This window comes from Gallinula chloropus, assembly GCF_964237585.1.
Source record: "Gallinula chloropus genome assembly, chromosome: 28".
NCBI lineage: Eukaryota > Metazoa > Chordata > Aves > Gruiformes > Rallidae > Gallinula > Gallinula chloropus.
Window position 1 is genome coordinate 5,240,401 of NC_140113.1, and position 18,505 is coordinate 5,258,905.

At 45.9% G+C, this 18,505-nt stretch overlaps 1 protein-coding gene across 1 annotated transcript in view; it reads right to left on the bottom strand.

Annotated features, from left to right (window-relative positions):
• The window catches only part of KDM4B (lysine demethylase 4B), a gene marked incomplete at its 5' end in the record, with an annotated part of 65,269 nt that overhangs the window by 33,674 nt on the left and 13,090 nt on the right, over window positions 1-18,505 (bottom strand). The window contains 3 exons of the mRNA XM_084276097.1: window positions 6,458-6,595; window positions 9,741-9,844; window positions 11,613-11,662. Of these exons, the coding sequence (XP_084132223.1) occupies window positions 6,458-6,595; window positions 9,741-9,844; window positions 11,613-11,662 (292 nt within the window). The remainder of the gene's footprint in view (window positions 1-6,457; window positions 6,596-9,740; window positions 9,845-11,612; window positions 11,663-18,505) is intronic.

The following is an 18,505-nucleotide window of genomic DNA, read 5'->3' on the forward strand; positions in this document are numbered from 1 at the left end:
ACACAACAGCAAATGCTACGTGACATCCTTCACTTCAGGCAAATGAAATAATGACCCATCGAACCAGCACCAGGCTTCTGCTGCCTCGTTACAAGGAGACTTCACTTTTTTTTCCTCCCAACCCCTGCCGGAATTCTTTCCCATCTTTCATGATTCTGTAGACTCCCCCTGTGAGGATGCCCACAGCTCCTGGATCTATCCCGAACTCTAATCCTCAGTCCTGCAAGACAAACACCACCTCAGCAGAGGGGCAGGGGGAGGACCACCTCAAGGGGGTCCTGAGGGACTCTCTGAACGACCAGAAAAGTAATCCCACAGTCTCAGCAGCACACAAGAAGGGGATTTAAGGCAGTACCAGATCCCTTCTGCTTTGACAGACTCATCCCAGTACAAGGAGTAAACAAAATACGACGTCTATCCAGTGGTTACAATGTGGTCTATCACAAACATCATTCTCAGGTTATCTCAACACATTATTTCTTCTACAACATAACACTTGTGGTTGGTGAAAGACATCCACCTCCAGCCACTCTGGTTCGCAGAAAGTATGTTGTGCCAGCAGGTCAGCACCCCAGAATCAAGCAAGCATGGAGCAGGAGCTGACGTGGCTTGGTGAAGACCTACACCTCTGAAGGAGACACACCAGAGGACTCGTGCTAAGTGACTAACGTTCTCCTTTTATCCTCCTGTTCGATCACCTGCTTTTTATTCATTCCTTTTTAAAGGCAAGCTGGGTGCCTGGCTGGATTACACGCCAGTAAACCACCAGCTGAAGGAGTAAAACCCACCATTTCATGTCCCATGTACGACAACAAAGATCTCCAGGCAGTTTGGTGAAACAGGAATAATTACGTGTGGCAGAGTATGAAGTGTCGGTATCTGAAGTGACAAGCCCAGATTTGCTGCTGGCACAGTCTGAAATCCTCTCCCTTGGGAATAAGGAGTATTCTTTGGTAACATTTTTCAAAAGGATGCAAAGCTGGAAATACATTTTCTGCGGCTCCGAACGCTGCAGCCTGGGCTGGAGGGAGGGCTGATGGGTAAATAAAGGCAGCAAGATGTCGTGTATCAATCCTAAAGGGAACAGCAGTTGAGACCCCTCTGAAAACCACACACTAAATGAAGAGCTTGTCCCTCTCCTGGAGTATCTCAACCCACCTACGTGTATTTTTCAAAGTGTGGATTTCAGGTATGGAGCAGATTGGAAAGCACCCACCTCTGAGCGACCCCACGAAAGCCCTGAAGTGCCACTAGGGACCCAAGCTGGAAGAAGATTAGAAGCACACTATCAGAAAAGACAAATGAAGAAGCAAAAGGGAGTTAAGAAGAAATGCAAGAGGCTGCCCATCAGCAGTCTGTGCTCAATACACTACAATAAAGAGCGGGCTGTGGTTTTAAAGTGTTCTTCACAACGCAGAGAGGCAGAAGAGTAAAACTGGTGCCCATTGTACACTGAAGGACTTTCTGTTGAGGACATCAAAATGGAAAGGTACCTGATGAGAAAGCTTAGTGTGGATTCACAGCTACTTCCTGCTTTTACACTGCCTTTCAGAGCTCTATCATCACCCTTTCTGCGATTCTTCAACAGAACACACTGTTTGTTCTTAGGTGGAAGCCCACTGCTCCCCTTTCTTTGTACCCAGCCCTGTGTGCCACCCCTGAAGCAATTCCAATGGAGCGACACAGGCAAGCACGATGCTCCAGCAGCTTTTGGAAGGGATTTCTTGCCATGCTGGCATCTCCAAAGCCAGATGACCCTTAAGCCTCCGCTCTGACATGTGAATGATTGGGGCTGGTAGACTTTATCAGGGACTCTGCAACAGAGAAGCTGAACGAATAAGCTGCAGGGAGCACATTCTTCACAGCGCTATTTACTGTGCCCACAAAGCACACCACAACCTCTGCACCATAAATCACAGGGTTAGCGAGGCAGAGAGAGAAGGGGAGACTGTCAACCCAGCAACATCAGGACTCCACGGGCTCAGGGCAGCTTTCCATCCCAGAGATCCAGCAGTTTCCATGGCAGGTTCTCAGAGAGTCAACCAGAGCTGGAAAAGTCATTACTAATCAGCATCCAAAAGTCCCTAACAGTATTTCTTACACCCTGCAGTAATTAAGCTAAGGTAAATTGGCTGAGTAGCATAAACAGGCCTGGGATGTTTAAGAAAAATCTGGTTTAAAAGCCCAGATGCTTCCCAGTTCAGTGAGCTAAGGGTTACACCAAGCACTGAGCAGAGGGATGCAACTGCCCCCAGCAGGAACACCCCGTTTGCTGTGAACAAGTCCTGAACAGTTTCTAATTACATTCTGGATTTACAATTAGTCTCTCAGATGTCCCCTCTCACCCAGAAGGAACAGGCCAGGCTCTGCAGCATCCATCCATCCTTATGGATGTCAGTCCATAGGTCCAGCGGGGCAGCCAGCCTGCAGTTGACATCCTCAGCGCTATTATTTAATCAGCAATGTTAAGGTCTAAACCAGTGCATTCAGATTACAGGTGACTCCTGAAATGCTGTACCAGCACCTCCAACCCTCTGAAGACTTATTTAAACTCATTTCTTCTGGTTCTCTTTTGGCTTTGCCCCCTGTGACAGCCTGATACTCCTGTTAGTCAAACAGGACTGCAGCTAGAAAACCACATTCCCTGCCCAAGCTCAATCTCCCCACACAGCCCAGCAAAGAACATGAATTCCCATCATGTCTTCAGAAGGACCTCGTGACAGCACATTGGGATTATCTATGGGGGCCCCAAGATAAAGTGAAGGTCTCTCTCCCATCCCTAGACAGCTACGTGACAGATGCGCTGTTAACCACGGCTCTTCACGCAGAGCAGGTAGAACAGGCAAGCTGTGGTTGGCCTCAAAGTCACCTTGACTGGAAAGAAGTCAGCTGCAACACGAGGTTCCTCCAGGACAGATGGAGACATTTACATTGACAATAAATGGGATAACAGTTAAAGAGCTGTTAATTCTTACACTTCTGGGCACAATGTCCAGCTGTAGGCAAAGCAGCTATTTCCCAGTGGTGCACCACCGTGTAATTAAAGGCATGAAGTACAGGAGAACTTTATTCCCTTCCTCCAAATCTAAAGAGATGGATGGTTGCTAAGAACAGAGTGTGGTCAGTCCTGAGGATTTATACCCATCACAAGAGATGACATGAATTTTGTCTGTCACATCCCGGCGCCTGGCACCGAGGCTGCAGAGAAATGATTATTAGGAGAGTCAGCAAACTGGACTAGAGAGGCAAGTGTGTGCTGCACCCAAACAGCTGAAACGAGACCAGGGTGACCCTGAAGACAGAAAGCAGAGAATTCGGCTCAACCCCAAAGCCACCAGCTCCCACCAGAGCCCAGGACACGGCCAAAGAGCTGAGACACACAATCCAGGTTAAGACACACATTATCTCTGTATCAACCCCACGTTTAGTTAATAAAGATGCTTTGGTCAAGATGTTCTTACAGTAAGAGGCTACTTGTCAGTGATGGTTACAAGCTCCATCTCAAGATGTGAAACCCAGCACCACACCCCAGGTATCATTACACCCTTTGCTTCTCCTAAGCACTTCTGAAAGAGTACATCACACAAGGTTCTCAAAAAGCTTTGAACCAACCAGCACAGCTTGTTTATTCACTTGGGTATTCACCAAACCAACTTCCACTTGAATTTTGAAGCATCTGTTCCCCCTGGGTACACGTTTTTACGCATACGAGCGTATTTACCCACTCCCTGTTTCCTACACAACTCCACAGCCACTGCTACTTTTTAAATGTTTTTTGGCTTTTTTTTCCCTCTTCTGCCAACGCTGATACTCATTCTATAATTAGAGCAGAACCATCTTCAAACTTCAGCCTGGTTATTACGTGTTTTTACGGCCCCGGCAGGTTGTGCTGTGGTTAGCAGAACATTTCATCCATCTGGCAGGCAATTAGCACAGCTCTGTCTACATCTCTCTGAGGTGAGCCAGAGCCTCCCCGGGCGAGCGCTCTCCCACGCTACGCCACGGACACGTAGCGCTCTCCATCGAGTAGAATCCAAGTATCATCCCTGGGATAACATCCAGGGGAACACTGCAAACGCCTCACTCTGAGCCTCACCTTGTCACCAGTCTCACAAGTACTGGTAGGACAAGATCACTGTATTGCTAACTGGAGGAAAGGAGAAGAATCACCTTCTGGCCAACTGGCTCTGGCGCAGTGAGGGTACGTCCCTGCGCAGCACCAGCCAGTCCAGAGCTTCCAAAGATTTTATGGACAAGATATTTATAAACATTGATCAGATCCCCTCCCAGTCTTCTTTTCTCCAGGCTGAACAGCCCCAGCTCACTCAGCCTTTCCTCACAGGGGAGATGCTCCAGGCCCTTCAGCATCTCTGTAGCCTCCTCTGGACTCTCTCCAGGAGATCCCTGTCTTTTTTTATCCCAGGGAGCTCAGAACTGGACACAACACTCCAGGTGGGTCCTGACCAGAGCAGAGTAGAGGGGGAGGATCACCACCTTTGACCTGCTGGCCACGCTCCTTTCGATGCCCCCCACGATCCCACTGGCCTTCTTGCCCCCTGGGGCACACTGCTGGCTCATGGCCACCCTGTCACCACCAGGAGCCCCAGGTCCTTCTCCACAGAGCTCCCCTCCAGCAGCTCACCCCCAGCCTGTTCTGATCCATGCAGTTATTCCTTCCCAGGTGCAAGACTCTACACTTGCTTTTACTAAACCTCCTCTGGTTTCTCCCTGCCCAGCTCTCCAGCCTGTGAAACCTGCAGTGATTAACCCAAAAACTCCCCGGAGTGCATCTCCCTGCGGATCCTCTCTCCACAATCACACCGGCAGCTCGAGCATCCACACTCAGCAGCTATTTCATTAAGTCCCTGTTTAACTTCAAATGAGATTTAAACAAACCTTTTGCCCTCCGAGCCTAACAGCACTCCTACCTCATCTGGCACCCGAGAGCAAGGTACCAAAGGGTTAATTAACACATACACAGCGCCTGCTTTAAGCAAGATGGAATGGAAATGGCTGAACAGACAAGTGTCACCGGGTGCAATGGAAATAAATTGGGCGTCTCCTTCCTCACTTCAACTTCCTCTCCCCACATTTGCTCCGCGCTCGGCGAGCCGCTTGTTCAGTAATTTCACGCTACGCTGCTTAACAATGTAAGCATGGAGGCTCAATCTAAACCCACACTTCCCAAATGTCACTTGTTTGTGAACACATGGCTGAACCCCAAATTGCTTTTAATATTAGAGCGGTGCCTGCCGGCGCTGCTGTAGTTAAGGGTCTGTCAGAATTTCTGGGATAAACCCTGTTTTCTGGGGGGGGTAAAACCATCACCACTCGCTGCAGATAAACCTGGTGTGCCAGGTCACAGCTGGCAAATTTCTAAAACCTTCAAACCATGTTTGCTTGGCTATTTTGGGGTTTAAGACACAATTAATGCTGATCTGAGGTCTCCTGCAGTTTTAGGGGTTTTTTAGCATCCCTTTAACTCCAAAAGAAATTCAGATGTGCGACTCTACTCCCATTCTACCTGGCCCTGGAGCCTTGATTACTGCCACGGGGTCCAGTCCACAGCCTTGATGGGATACAGAGGGACCACTAACACCAAGGTGAGGAGGCTTTGTTACCTGAACACCAGAGGGGGACAGAGAAGACAAACACCTATCTTTTCAGTATAAGGATTCTTCAGTTACAAGAACCATCTCTTAATGGCTTCAAGTGGGAGTACAGGAAGTTCTGCACCAATCTGGGGAAGAACTTCTTCCCAGTGAGGGTGATGGAGCCCTGGGACAGCCCTGGGTTCTCTTATATTAGACACAATCTGGAGGTGCTGCCCCACTGGCACAGTGGGTTTGTCTCTTTTCTATTTCAGAGGTTATTTCATTCTTCTATTTCGCAGCACAGCCACCAGTCTGCCCAACAGAAGCTGCTCTTACACCACTGCAGTTTCACAAATAATAAAATCCACTTGTTCCTTGCAGAAAAGCAGAGCACCGAATGCTAAATATGTAAGCTGGCAGCAGACTCCTGACTTCAGAACTGTCAAAAGTAACAAAGCAGGCAAGAAATTTGCCCCATTGAGAAACAGTCACACGACTCTCCTCTTCAAACTTAACTAAGTGCATAGATGAGGAAAATTCTGGTATCTTCAGAAGGTTATTACCATTGTCTTATTAAAGCTTAAAAGTATTTCCAGCTTATTCCTTCCCCTTCAGTGTGTACCTAATTTACCTGTCTCAACACCACCCCTTCATGAGGCTTACATAACATCCAGCATTCAACAATTACTGTGCCTTCACGAATTAACGATGGGCATGAAACAGCACCAGGGCACAAGGGAAGATCACAGCGTCAAGACCATGGCTCTTCCCATTTTTGTTCTAAAGGGAAGTCCCCCACTCTCATTCCTTAGTATTCCATCAGCTAGTGGTTCAAGGAACACTCCATCCCAACAGACACCTACCTGGGTTGCCATTTTCCCATAGTCAATCCAGCGCAGGGTGGCAAAGTTGGTGGACTCGGCGCAGTTGAAGCCGTGGTTGAAGCCAGCGTGGTAACCGTAAGGAAATGTAATCATGAACTCCCCAGCTTCCTGGGTGATCTGGAAAACAAAAGTAAAAGGATGCAGTAGTGTTGCATTAAATGGGTAAAGGGACCTTCCCCATGCTCCAGCGTGCCCTCGGGTGTCACAGGGGCTGAGTGACTCCCAGTTCAGCACACTGGTCATGCTCAATGCACAGAACTATCCCCATTACAGATGCACACACAGTGAGAGGATCCTGTGCTCTGGCCACGTTCACTGAACCAGCACAGACATATGGACCTTGGTTGTCATCAGTAAGAACTCCCATGGCTGGATTAACAAACGGGGCAGTTCCTTGAGTGCAGATTCTTTGCATCTCAGTGGTGAGACACCAGCTACCTAAACTCACTCATGTATGAACATTAGCAGAACTATTTTCTTTTAATTTTTCTTTTTTTAAAGAGAATCTAAAAGCTGCTCTCTGCAGTGTTTCTGGATGAGAGGTGCTGAGTCCAGTCTGTACCCAGCCCCGCGGAGCGCCCTCCCATCCAGCCCCCTCCATAAATCAAGGCAGAGGAGATTGCTAACTTCAGAAGACAGAAAGATTATGTTTCTGTCAGAAAATCTACATCCTGGTGTCTTCATTTCAAGCCCACAGTGTATGTCCTCCATGTCACTGTTGTCAACATTATCCCTACAATAAATTAGAAAGTGCTCAAGATGATGGATAGGCTATGCAGAAAAGTAATAACTATTGAAGGAAAGCCAGCACAAGCTGCCACTCATGGAGAAAGCCCCAAATTTACTGACTTCTGCAAGCTCTTGAAGAATAAATAGAGAAATCAATAGGAGATTACAGAAATACACATTTTTAATTATTAAAAAGCCTTACTATCGATCTGATTCTTTTTTTTTCCAGAAGTAAATACCATTACAGAGATACACAAACACGTGCCTGCTCACTCCACTGAAATCTGCTGAGAATTCAGATTCAGGGATCCCATCTCTGTTTCTAAACAGAACAGCGATCCTCTTTCCAAAGCTGCTGTTTCAGGATGTACTTGGCCCAGTTCTGGGCCCCTCACTACAAGAAGGACATTGTGGTCCTGGAGCGAGTGCAGAGAAGGGCAACCAGGCTGGGGAAGGGGCTGGAGGGCAAATCCTCTGAGGAGCAGCTGAGGGAGCTGGGGGTGTTCAGCCTGGAGAAGAGGAGGCTGAGGGGAGACCTTATCACCACCTCCACTGCCCTGCCAGGAGGGTGCAGAGAGGTGGGCGATGGTCTCTGCAGCCAGGGGACAGGAGATGGGAGATGGGGCAATGGGCTCAAGCTGCCCCAGGGCAGGGTCAGCTCAGCTGGGAGGGAAAAGTTCTTCCCTGGCAGAGTTGTGGGGCTGTGGCACAGGCTGCCCAGGGATGGGGCTGAGTCCCCACCCCTGGGGGTGTTTAACAGAGGGGAGATGAGGTGCTCTGGGATCTGGTTTAGCACAGGATGGGAATAGTTGGACTTGATGACCTTAAAGGTCTTTTCCAACCTGGTGATTCTGTGATTCACTGGAGGATCTCATGTCACACAACAGCTACCACACACCAAAACATCCATTTGAAACTCGCAGGTTCCCATTAAAACCACCTTGTAAGGACCAGGCCTCAAGCAGCAGCACAACACAGCTCAGCTGGTACCAAAGTGCAAAGCAGCAGCAGTAGGAATCCTAAAACATTACACTCTGTGCCAACAAACAACGATACGGCCAGAGAGACTCTTCAGGAGTTTGCACTACAGATTTCATAGGCTTGTCTGAATGGGGTCGAGACAGAGAACGTCCTTTATCCTCTAATCAGAAACCATTGCTCAGAGGGTATCTATGCATTGAAGTGAGATGCCTGCTGTGCTCCAACCCCCACAACCACCTTCCTGAAATTTGTACAATAAAAATCCTTACCAAAAAATCCAGCTCCCACAGTCGGGTATTTTCATTATTATTTTCAGCCATGTGTAGCAGGTACCTGTGTTGCCACACTTGGGAATTAGTTTCCACAGATAGAATTACAAGAACAACGGTTTGTTGCTCCCTCTGAGCAATTTAATCTCCCCCATCACGTGCGAGCCAGGCCAAGCTCAGCCACTGATGGTGAACCACAAGCACCACGTTGCTGCGTGCGAGTCTCCCCTGCGCTGACAGCAAACTCATCTGACAAGCCAGATGATCACACTTCAAATTTCATTCATCACAGCCTTCCACTAGGAAAAATGAAAGTCTCTGGAGCAGTAAATTGAATGAATTCATAGTTTTTATGCTATAAAAGAGCCAACATCTTTTACTTCCATCTCGAAGAATCACCGGGCTCATCAATGCGGTGCTGCACTTTGTCTCAGGTAGACTAACTCCAGCAAAACCATGCTTTAAAGTAAAATAACCACCAGAACTGCAGAGTTCTCACTCAGAACAAGATGGTCATAACATATATCCACAGCTGGCAATGCAGAAGGGATGGGGAAGGGTGAAATCACTTTGAATCAAGCATTCTTCAGCACTTCCCACTGGAGTTTTGAGTCCTGGCACCTCGACCTCACTTCCTTTCCCCCCATCCAAAGGCTGTCCTCGGCTGTCCTGGCAGGACAGGCTCCCTGCACTGGTAATGCACAGCAGCACTCGTTCAACTGATTGTACACAGATAGTAAATCCGTGGTAAGCATGCTTGGCTGAGGAGATTTACTTCTTGCCAGAAGACTTTAAGAATAAGCATATTAAAACAATCGTACCAAATAAACACTGCCCCTCATTTCAAGTAAGAGGATTTCAGAGGCTGACAGATCTCAGCGTGGAACAGAGCTTACACAACACAGAACCAGCACCTTGAACTCCAGGGTTTGGTTCATAGCAGAGCCAGGAGAAGAAAGACCCACCAATGAGTAACTCTGAGTGCAGATAAGCCACGGCATCCCTACTTTGCTCCCCCTCTACCTGGAGAGGCTCCCCAACTAACAAAGTGAAGCTGTTATGAGAAGCACTGCACAGAAAGTGCCTTGGCCAAACCACAAATCCTCTTTTACAGGCAGACACCTGGTCTGAACCGATAGGACACACTCAGCAGAATATTGCGTTTAGAAATTAAGCAAATTGCTCCCCAGGAGCTCACAATGAATTCCATCCTTAAAAGAGGGGTGCTGTGCTTTGTGTGCTCAACAACTTCCCAGTATCTTCAACGCATCCTGTGCACATACCCGGTCAAAAGGGATGCCATACTTCTTCAGGATCGAGGGCGAAATGAGGGTCATCTTGTGACGCAGGAAAGCATCACATCCCTGAGAGCTTCCTGGAAAAAACCCTGTGGAGACATTAAAAGATGAGTATTGCTATAGGAATATAATAGCCTGGTGTCCTGTGTGGAGCCAGGAGCTGGGCTCGATGATCCTTACAGGTCCCTTCCAACTCAGGAGATTCTGGGAGTCTATGTCTTTATAGGGATTAAAAATATCACCACTTAGGAAAATAAATAACCCGAGCTCTGGAAACAAAACTAATTGATGAGACATAATGGAAGGGGTTTCAGAAAGTGAAAAGGATTACTGGATTCCAGGTTTTCTTATATTTTTGTACTAAAAGCATTTCAATTAAAATTATGACTGTCTGCTACCCAGTCTGTCGTCCCTCTCTGCAGTTCCTCTTTTTAATGCACAGTTTAAGTGGCTCTCATTAAAGCTACTAATAAAGAAGCACATTTTAAGTGATTAGCACCAATAACATGGCAACACATTAACATGCTCTCCATGGGCTCCACAGCTCTCCCAGTGAGCCCATTTACAGCTCAGCTATTCATTTTCCATATTAATTGCACACTCAGTTCTCCATAGTAAACTTCTTCATAGGCTGGACCACTGATGCAAAGGACAGGGAGGATGCCCAAGCAGAAATACTATTTTGTTGTAGTTTCCAAACCATTTCCCAGCCCAAGTTTCAAAAAGCAGCAAGCAAGAGAAAACTAAAGGCAAAACTCTTGATAATTTGTTTGTATTTAGGGATCGTGGCGCTCGGGAAACAACGTGCCCATGTCCTAGGACATCTATACCCACTTATTCCATGTTCATCCTAAACAACTGGTTGTTCCCTTCAACACCCTCCCTTTTTATTCAGCTATGAAACAGTCAATAAAGTGTCAGACTGTCATCAAGAAGTGTCATTGCTAGGAGTTTGCCTACTTGCTGGAAAAACACAAGTCACAACTTCTTTGTTCTCCATCAGAATCGACTCTTCCTGATTTTCCTGCCCAATTCCACTGCACTAGCTTCACAAACAGATTTAGATCATTGAAACACACCTCACTGAAGAGGAAACACATCCATTTTGAGTCAATTATTTTGGGACAGGACCTATTTTAGCTGGGCAGCAATTAGAACATTTGCAAGTGAACAAAAATAGCAGCAAACCCCAAACACGATAAATTAAGAGAGAGACCTTTCCACAGCCAGACCCACTGGAAAGCAGCAGAAAGGCCAAGGCCAGGACACCAGAGTCCACACTGGCTGCTCGTGCTGAGGTTGGGCAGGTAAGTGAGACCTCAGACACAAACTACAGTCACAACAGCTGAGGCTGGGGCTTGGCAAGGCCAAAAATTTACACCCAGCTTGGTGAGAGGAAGAAGTTTTACCATAGCACAGGCTGCCCTATTCCCCCTTTATTTTCCTCTTCTTTTTCCCCCTAAAGTTGGCCTTCCTTTTACTGAAAAGGCTGAGGAGGATGAGGCTGGAGTGAGAGAAAAGCCACCAAACACGGTGCATGTCAGCAGAGAGGGAAGTGAGAACTAACTATTCCCCATGAACGCTGCTGCTGAATTTGAAAGCACCTTCCTGCTCCTGACTAAACTAATGCTAACAGAAGAACAAACAGCTCCTACCACCCTTCCTCTCTGCAGCACATGTGTCTGGAGGTACACCAAGAAGACCCCCCCTGCGCTCTGTGTATCCAGAGCAACAGCCCCCAGCTGACAGTGACAAACCCAGCATTATACATGGAGATGGCATGAGGGGTCTCTTATTAAACCCATTTCCCAGCCCTGGAAGCGTTTGGGCTCAAGCACAGGAGGAAGCAGTGCTCACCTTTGGCCAGGCGTTCCAGCCTCTTGCCGTGCTCTGGAGGGATGGCATACCTAGGAGACAGTTAACACAAAAGGAAATATAAGAATTTTCAAACATAAACGTGAAAACAGCGAATGGAAAGGAAGCCCAGGAACAAGTGTGGTAATAACTGTTAGCCCAGCACACTTGGAATTACTGTCTGGAAACACAAGGAGAATTTTCAAGTCCAGAAGGTGACCAACATTTTCTGCATTCAGGTTGTAATGACAGAACTAAACACCAAGCTGCACTGGAACACGTTTAACACGACACGCAGACCATCGCCGGTGGGATTTTACGTGCTGTATGGAGGCAAACTGCAGCACTCCTACCATTCCCTGCAAGAGAGCTTGGAAAAGATACACCTGTGAGAATGACGTTTGCTTCCAGATCGAGCTTTTGTGAGTAACAGCAAGGCACTACTGCTGCTACTGCCAATAAAGATGTCAAACCCATCACGCCTCATTATGACAGGCTGAAAACAGGATATTGTAGCAGGCGGCTGCGCGATCTTAACAACAGGTTGAAGAGTGTTGCTCTACCTGTGATAGGATCACTGAAAATACACCTGATCTTACAGGACTTTGGGTCTGCTCCCTTGTTCAGCCTCTCAATTTTTAAGTCTAAGCTTTATCTGCAATATAGATAGAAGTGACATCCCGCACCGCTCGTCCATGGGATGCCTCAAGATTTAGACATTAAACCGATTTAAAATGATGGCTTAAAGAAAAAAAGAAAAAAAATCTAGGGAAAAACACCCTGCAGCACCTAATCTTGTAAAATAATAAATATAGCAAAGGGCTCCCAACATCCTCTGACCAAAGTTTGACAGCGCCTTAAATTGCGTAATTATCAAACAATTCAATTTCATTTGTCTGGGACAAAGCTGGTGGCTTCCCTTTTACAAAGAACATTCATCACTTACATAAATGTGATAAAACTAATCCCGATCCAAAGCTCCTTTGTGGGATTAATGTCCCTTAAAACAGGGAAATGAGACATTCCATTCCTTCTGGGAAAAATGCTGAAGGATTGGGAAAGAACTAATTTATGGCTACAAGGCTGGCGCTGATTAATGTAATATCCCCAGTCTACAATGCAACCTTCACTTAATTAGTGCCTGTAATTGGGAGTTGTAAAGATAAGATTAATTGAATCTTGAGGATGTTAAAAGTTTAATACATTGGAACATGGTTATTGTGTTATCTGGAACTGCAGACTGCAGAAAGCCAAGCTGAGCTTTAGGGAACGGTCCAGGGAGAGACAAAGAAAAAGGACTTGCTTGGATAGAGACCAGCAGGAGAGGAGGAATTTCCAGCTTATAAAGAAGAACTATATGTAATAATACACAAATCAGAATATTCTATCACTAAACAGCCTCTTGCTAAGAGCAGGCTCCAATTTTTAGAAATTAATTGGGCTGGTCTTTTAGGAAGCAGAGCCCACGTATCCATCCTTACACATTTATTCTCAGGAATTCACAAAATTCACCAGGGAAGAGAATTAACAGCAGGTCAAATTCTGCCTTAAGTTACACTCCCAACTCTCACCAATTTACATAAAGACAGACAATAAAAGGAAGAATTTGGGCTGCTATTTCAAACCAGCAAAAGAAGCAGAAGGCTTCCACAAGTGTGGCACAGATTGAGCTCCAGCTCCCTCGATCTAGACATAAAATGATTGATTACAAGGTAGAATAACAATGGCGACATGGAAAGATTAGAAATTGCTGCAATCAAAGGAGCACTGTTATTGAGCAGAGAAACAGCCACGAGGGGCTGGCTCTGCCTCCGACCTCCCGGTACCATCCTCCTGCTTTCTCACTATGAGAAATGGCCAGGCACTTGTTGGGATGAAAATCCTTAACAGAGGGAAGCGACACCATCCTGTCATTCAATACGATTTGTTACCAGACCTCTTGCACCCATCAACTGGGGCTCAGATCAACAGCAAAATATCTTTAATTCCAGAGACAACTGAGAAGTGATCTGCGTGGCAAAGCCTATCTGTCTCCTTTTCTATATGCACAGCTTTGGATAACTGAAGACTGGGGGGTTTTCACCAAATAGTTTGGAGTTTTTTTCTGTACTATCCCAGCCCAAATGCTAAATGTAGCAGATTTCCTCTAGAAAAGTACCAAAAACCCCTATCTACCCTGACAGAATCTTAAAAAACTATCTGGAAATGCATGTAAAGCTGCTCCCTCCTCTGCACCGTTCAGATCACAGCACAGAAATATTCCACAAAGGCAAGGAAAGAGAAGGAAAAGCCCCAGAAGCAGCAAAATACCACTTCTGTAACAACTGGCAGACCATGGTATCCATGGATGGAATTGGGCCGTGCAGAGACGACCAGCCTGAGACCTGCCCAGTGCCTCCTCTCCGTTGACAGCAGCCGTTTTGTGACATCCCTCCACCTGGGTAAACTGAGTCAGGGGATGAGCAGCACTAACTTTGACCCAGCCTCGAGCAGATGCTTCCTTTTAAGCACAGCAAAGATGGAGCAAGGATTCTCCATTGCCCCAAACAACCTAAACTGAGGAGAAGCGGAGGGGCGGTGGCAGCATAAATATTTAAGGGCTCTTCTTAAGAACCATCTTTTTATTGACTGTTTCTGCTTCAGAGAAAACATCTGCAACAGCCAACAGAAAACACAACAGCACCAAAACCACTGGCCTTGAGCCACTGCTTCAAACACAGAATCCATCCCCTCTGGTTCAATCCGATTCCCTGATAAAAGCAACAATTATGCTACCCCAGCAACTGCTTTAAGATCTATCAAACTTCTGGGAAACTGAGCTTGCAAACAAAGCAAGAGACTAATGCCTTGAGAACAAGGTTCCAAGGGGCAGCCTTGCAGCTGTTGACCAAGACAAAGGGCCAAGCTTAACCTAAAAAGCCACCACTCAGCAATTTGTCGGATTACAGCGTGAGTAACGTCTGCTGCTGCTCTGCCAAGGGGCAGGAGATTTACAGAACAGAGAGGGGGAAAAAGAAATCTCAAGATAAAATAGTTATAGCTGTACAACTCAAATGTCATCTTACCCCCTAGTCAACAATCTGAAAGTAATTCACTGATCCTTTTCAATTACCTTTTTCTACCAAAACAAGGGCAGGTCCCTGAAATGGATTAAGCATCACTTCTGCAGGCACAGAACTTACTGTTCTACCCAGAGAGACTTGCAGCTTCTGTTTCACAAAACCTAATTCCAGGATTTCTGATCTCCATTTCCATGTCATTTTCTAAGCTCTCCAGCATCCTGTAAAACCAGTTCTAATTAACAGACATCAGGGTCATGAGACTAGAAGGTATTTGCCCCAAAGCCACGAATGTGTTAGATAATCATTTCCCTACTGTGGAGGGGGGTGTTTGCTTTTGTTACCATAAGTTTAACTGGACAGTCCCCTTTTTATGCTTAACACAAAAGAAAGATCTTTCCTATTTGCCATAAAGGATGTCATTAATAGTGTAATTTTCTCGGTGTTTTGTTTATTCCCCTGGAATGGCTTGATGGATGCTGGTAATTATCAGACTATAAAAGCCAGCAAATGTGCTATTTTCTATCGCTCTAAATCATCAAACAAATAAAGTGTGAAACAGCATTTTTGAATACAATTTTCCCGTCTAATGGCTTAGAATTATTATCAGCAACAATGAAAATAAATAAGCAAATGTCTTGTGAGTTAAGAATTAAATGAGTGTGTCAGTATAAAAGAGCAGACAGACCATCCTGGGATACAAGGACCACTTCAGAAGCCATCAGGAGGTGACATAACAGGGAATTCACTACGGCAGTGGCAGTCTCCAACATCAGGGGCTCTTCAAGGACTTTCTGGTCTAGCTCAGATTCCGTCCCCTCCGCTGCCTCTTGGAAGAGGGTGAAATTCAATTTGCTCATCCTGTTGGTGACTGAAAGCTATGAAAAACTTCACCTGTGATAACAAAGGTGATCCCCATCCTGCTCACGTCCTCTCTGCTGGTTTCTCTCCCTTTAAGAGGAACAGTTCCCTCCTGAAGCTTGGGCAGACGACCAGACCATCTCATCCATGAGTTCAACCTCTCCCCAAAGCTTCCAAGACCTTTCCTTGCTACAATTTTCACACATGCAGAGTTTTGGATAGTCCCAATACCTTGCCTCCCCATCTCATTACATGTCAGCCTCTCCTTGCATCAACACAGAGCAATTAAGCAGTGATTAGATTACTAAACCTCTGGCACCCACACTCTACTGGAGATTGGGCACCATGGGCAGGAGGTTCAACCACAAGGCTTGGGAAATGTCACTTCAGTCCGATTCATGTGAGAAGGTAAGAAAGTTAATTTCACAGTGCCTGCACAAGGTCTGGCCAAACAGGCCCCACGCAGTTTAACATGCTATAATTACTGGAAGAAAGGAACAGAAACAAAAAGAGAACAGCACGTTTAAAATGCCTCAGACCATGTGTCGAGCTGGGGGTTAGTTATCTGTCTTCAGCGCAGATTTAGTTGTGCCAAGAATACTGACCCTTTGAAGATTCAAATGCCAACCTACGCTCAGTCATGACAGGCAGAATAAAAAGCTGTAAGACAAAGTGTGTCCATAAATGCATAATCTGAACCCTGGCATTCAGCATCTTTAGCCCCCGTGACAGCAGCAATGCCTCCAAAGAAAACCCACAGTCTATCAAGAATATTTATCCCTCAGCAGAAGCCATTAAGAGCCAGTGTGATGTACGGGGTGGGCCCTTCCTTGTAGAGTTCATATCCTGCTTCCAAGGCCCAACACCTGTAATACTACATCTCCTTGCAGCAGCAAAGCCAAGCCCAGAGCAACAGCAGTCATTTCTTTCCACGCTATTTTTAAGCTGTTTTGCAGCCTGTATGGGGGAAAAGTCAGTGTTTCACCTAGAGGACTCGATTGGTGCTCCATCGATGCGCTGTCATCTCCCTCCCTTTCACCATCACCCCTCTTTTCTCTCTCCTTTGCCCTCCTCCACGTTTAACTCTCCCTTCATCCCCCTCTCCCAGTTTTTCAGAGGACAGAAATCAATTCTCATTCTTCTCCTCATCAATACCCAAGGTTTTCCGACAGTGAATTTGCTTTAAGTATCTGGTTTCCCTTCTCACGATCACCGTTGGGAAAGGAAAATCTTTGGCCTCCCTGTCTGTCCCCTTCTGTTGTGGCTCCTTTACATGAAGGACACAAACACGTGCTCTGCAGATAAGATCACAGTCGGATCAGAGAGCTCCTTGTTCCCAAGCAAGAACCTTTATCGAGTGTCTGCAGTTTTATCTTTAATGGATCATTTTACAGGACAATAGATGATGGAATTCAGTATCTTTAACCAGCGGTGTCAATGATTTCAAATAATGACATTTTTATTGAAATACACATAGGGAGAAAAGATAAACCAGAGGCTGGGGAGTATCTGCTCAAAAAGCCATAATAAGGAGTAAATAGGTAATGACAGAACAAGATTACAACCACACAAACACACCAAATCAACCTGTCTCCTAAAGCTGGGAGAAAAATGAGCTCTGCAGACAGCTGCTCAAACACAATCCTGTGGGAACCAGCACAGGAAGAAAATCAGGACAAAAACCCACTCAAAGGGCCTGAGTAACAGTAACACCCTCGTGCTTACGCCACGCAGCCTGTTTTACTCAGCAAGATCTCCGTGCGGATAATTACTGGCCCCACTGCCAAGCACAATATGGAGAAATAGCAAGCAATTTTGCTGCTAACAGAAATGCAAGCAAGATGAGAAACTTCCTCCTTCCCTTAAGGAACCCATGTTTGTGCAATTGGAGGCTCTCAGTTTGATTCCCAGAACGCTGGACAGAATATCTCGCATCATTCTGGAGCTGGGAGCAAATCCTTATGGACTGACTGGTGGAAGGTTTAAGTCAAGCCTGCCTTGTCCATCACATGCTGCTAAAATTCTCTTTAACCCTTAGAGTTGCCATGAGCTAGGAGCAGGAGCTTCAAGAAGTGATAATAGCAGCAGTCTTTCAAAATTATTATATTAAAGCAATACGTATTTTCAAGAGGAATCCCTGAACCCAGCAGATTTGCATCAGACAACTAAGGAATCAGCTCTTTTCACATTGTTTCATTAACCCAAAACTCAACAAATACAAGAAAAAGATTTTTCCAGAACTCAAATGGGATTTTTAAATACTATTTTAAAACAGAGCGTTTAATATGAGCAACCATCTGCTCTTGGAAAGACTATCAACACACCAGGCCAGTAAGCTTCCTAGCAACAAATGCCAGGCACAGAGCACAAAATTACAAATCACATCGGAGTGACTCTCCTTCCACACATACAAAATAAACCCACAGCCTGCTCCTGCACGCAGTGAATGAGCAGTACGAAGGGGGTATTTTACTAAGAAAAGGTGTTTGGGGAACAACATTATGAAATCATTTATCCATTCAGTTTGGCCAAGAAGATAATTACTATACAATTCAAGGGAGATGAATGACTTCATCCCCTTGCCATTCTCCAGTATTTGTTTTGAAGAATCTGCTCACATCAGATTTATTTTCCAAAACTGGTAATAAGACTATTAATTACCATTTGCTTTTTGTAGAGAATGCTGCATGAACAGAAAGAAAAGCAAAGATTATGCTTCAAAGACCTTATATTCTGGAAAAAATACCTCAATGCACTCAAGAATCAAGGAGAAAAAAGGTAACCAGGGGAGATCACAGACATCCCTACCTTGCACCACCTGGGCTGTGAGAGCTGCCTCCTTGACTGGGCACAGGCACACGTAGGTTCCTGCTCACTGCTTTTGGAATAAAATATGGATAATTGCCTACAGCAGAAGAGAAAAAGTCTTCTCTCTAGCAATGAAAGATATCTTTGGATTAGGAAATCCCTTGTGCT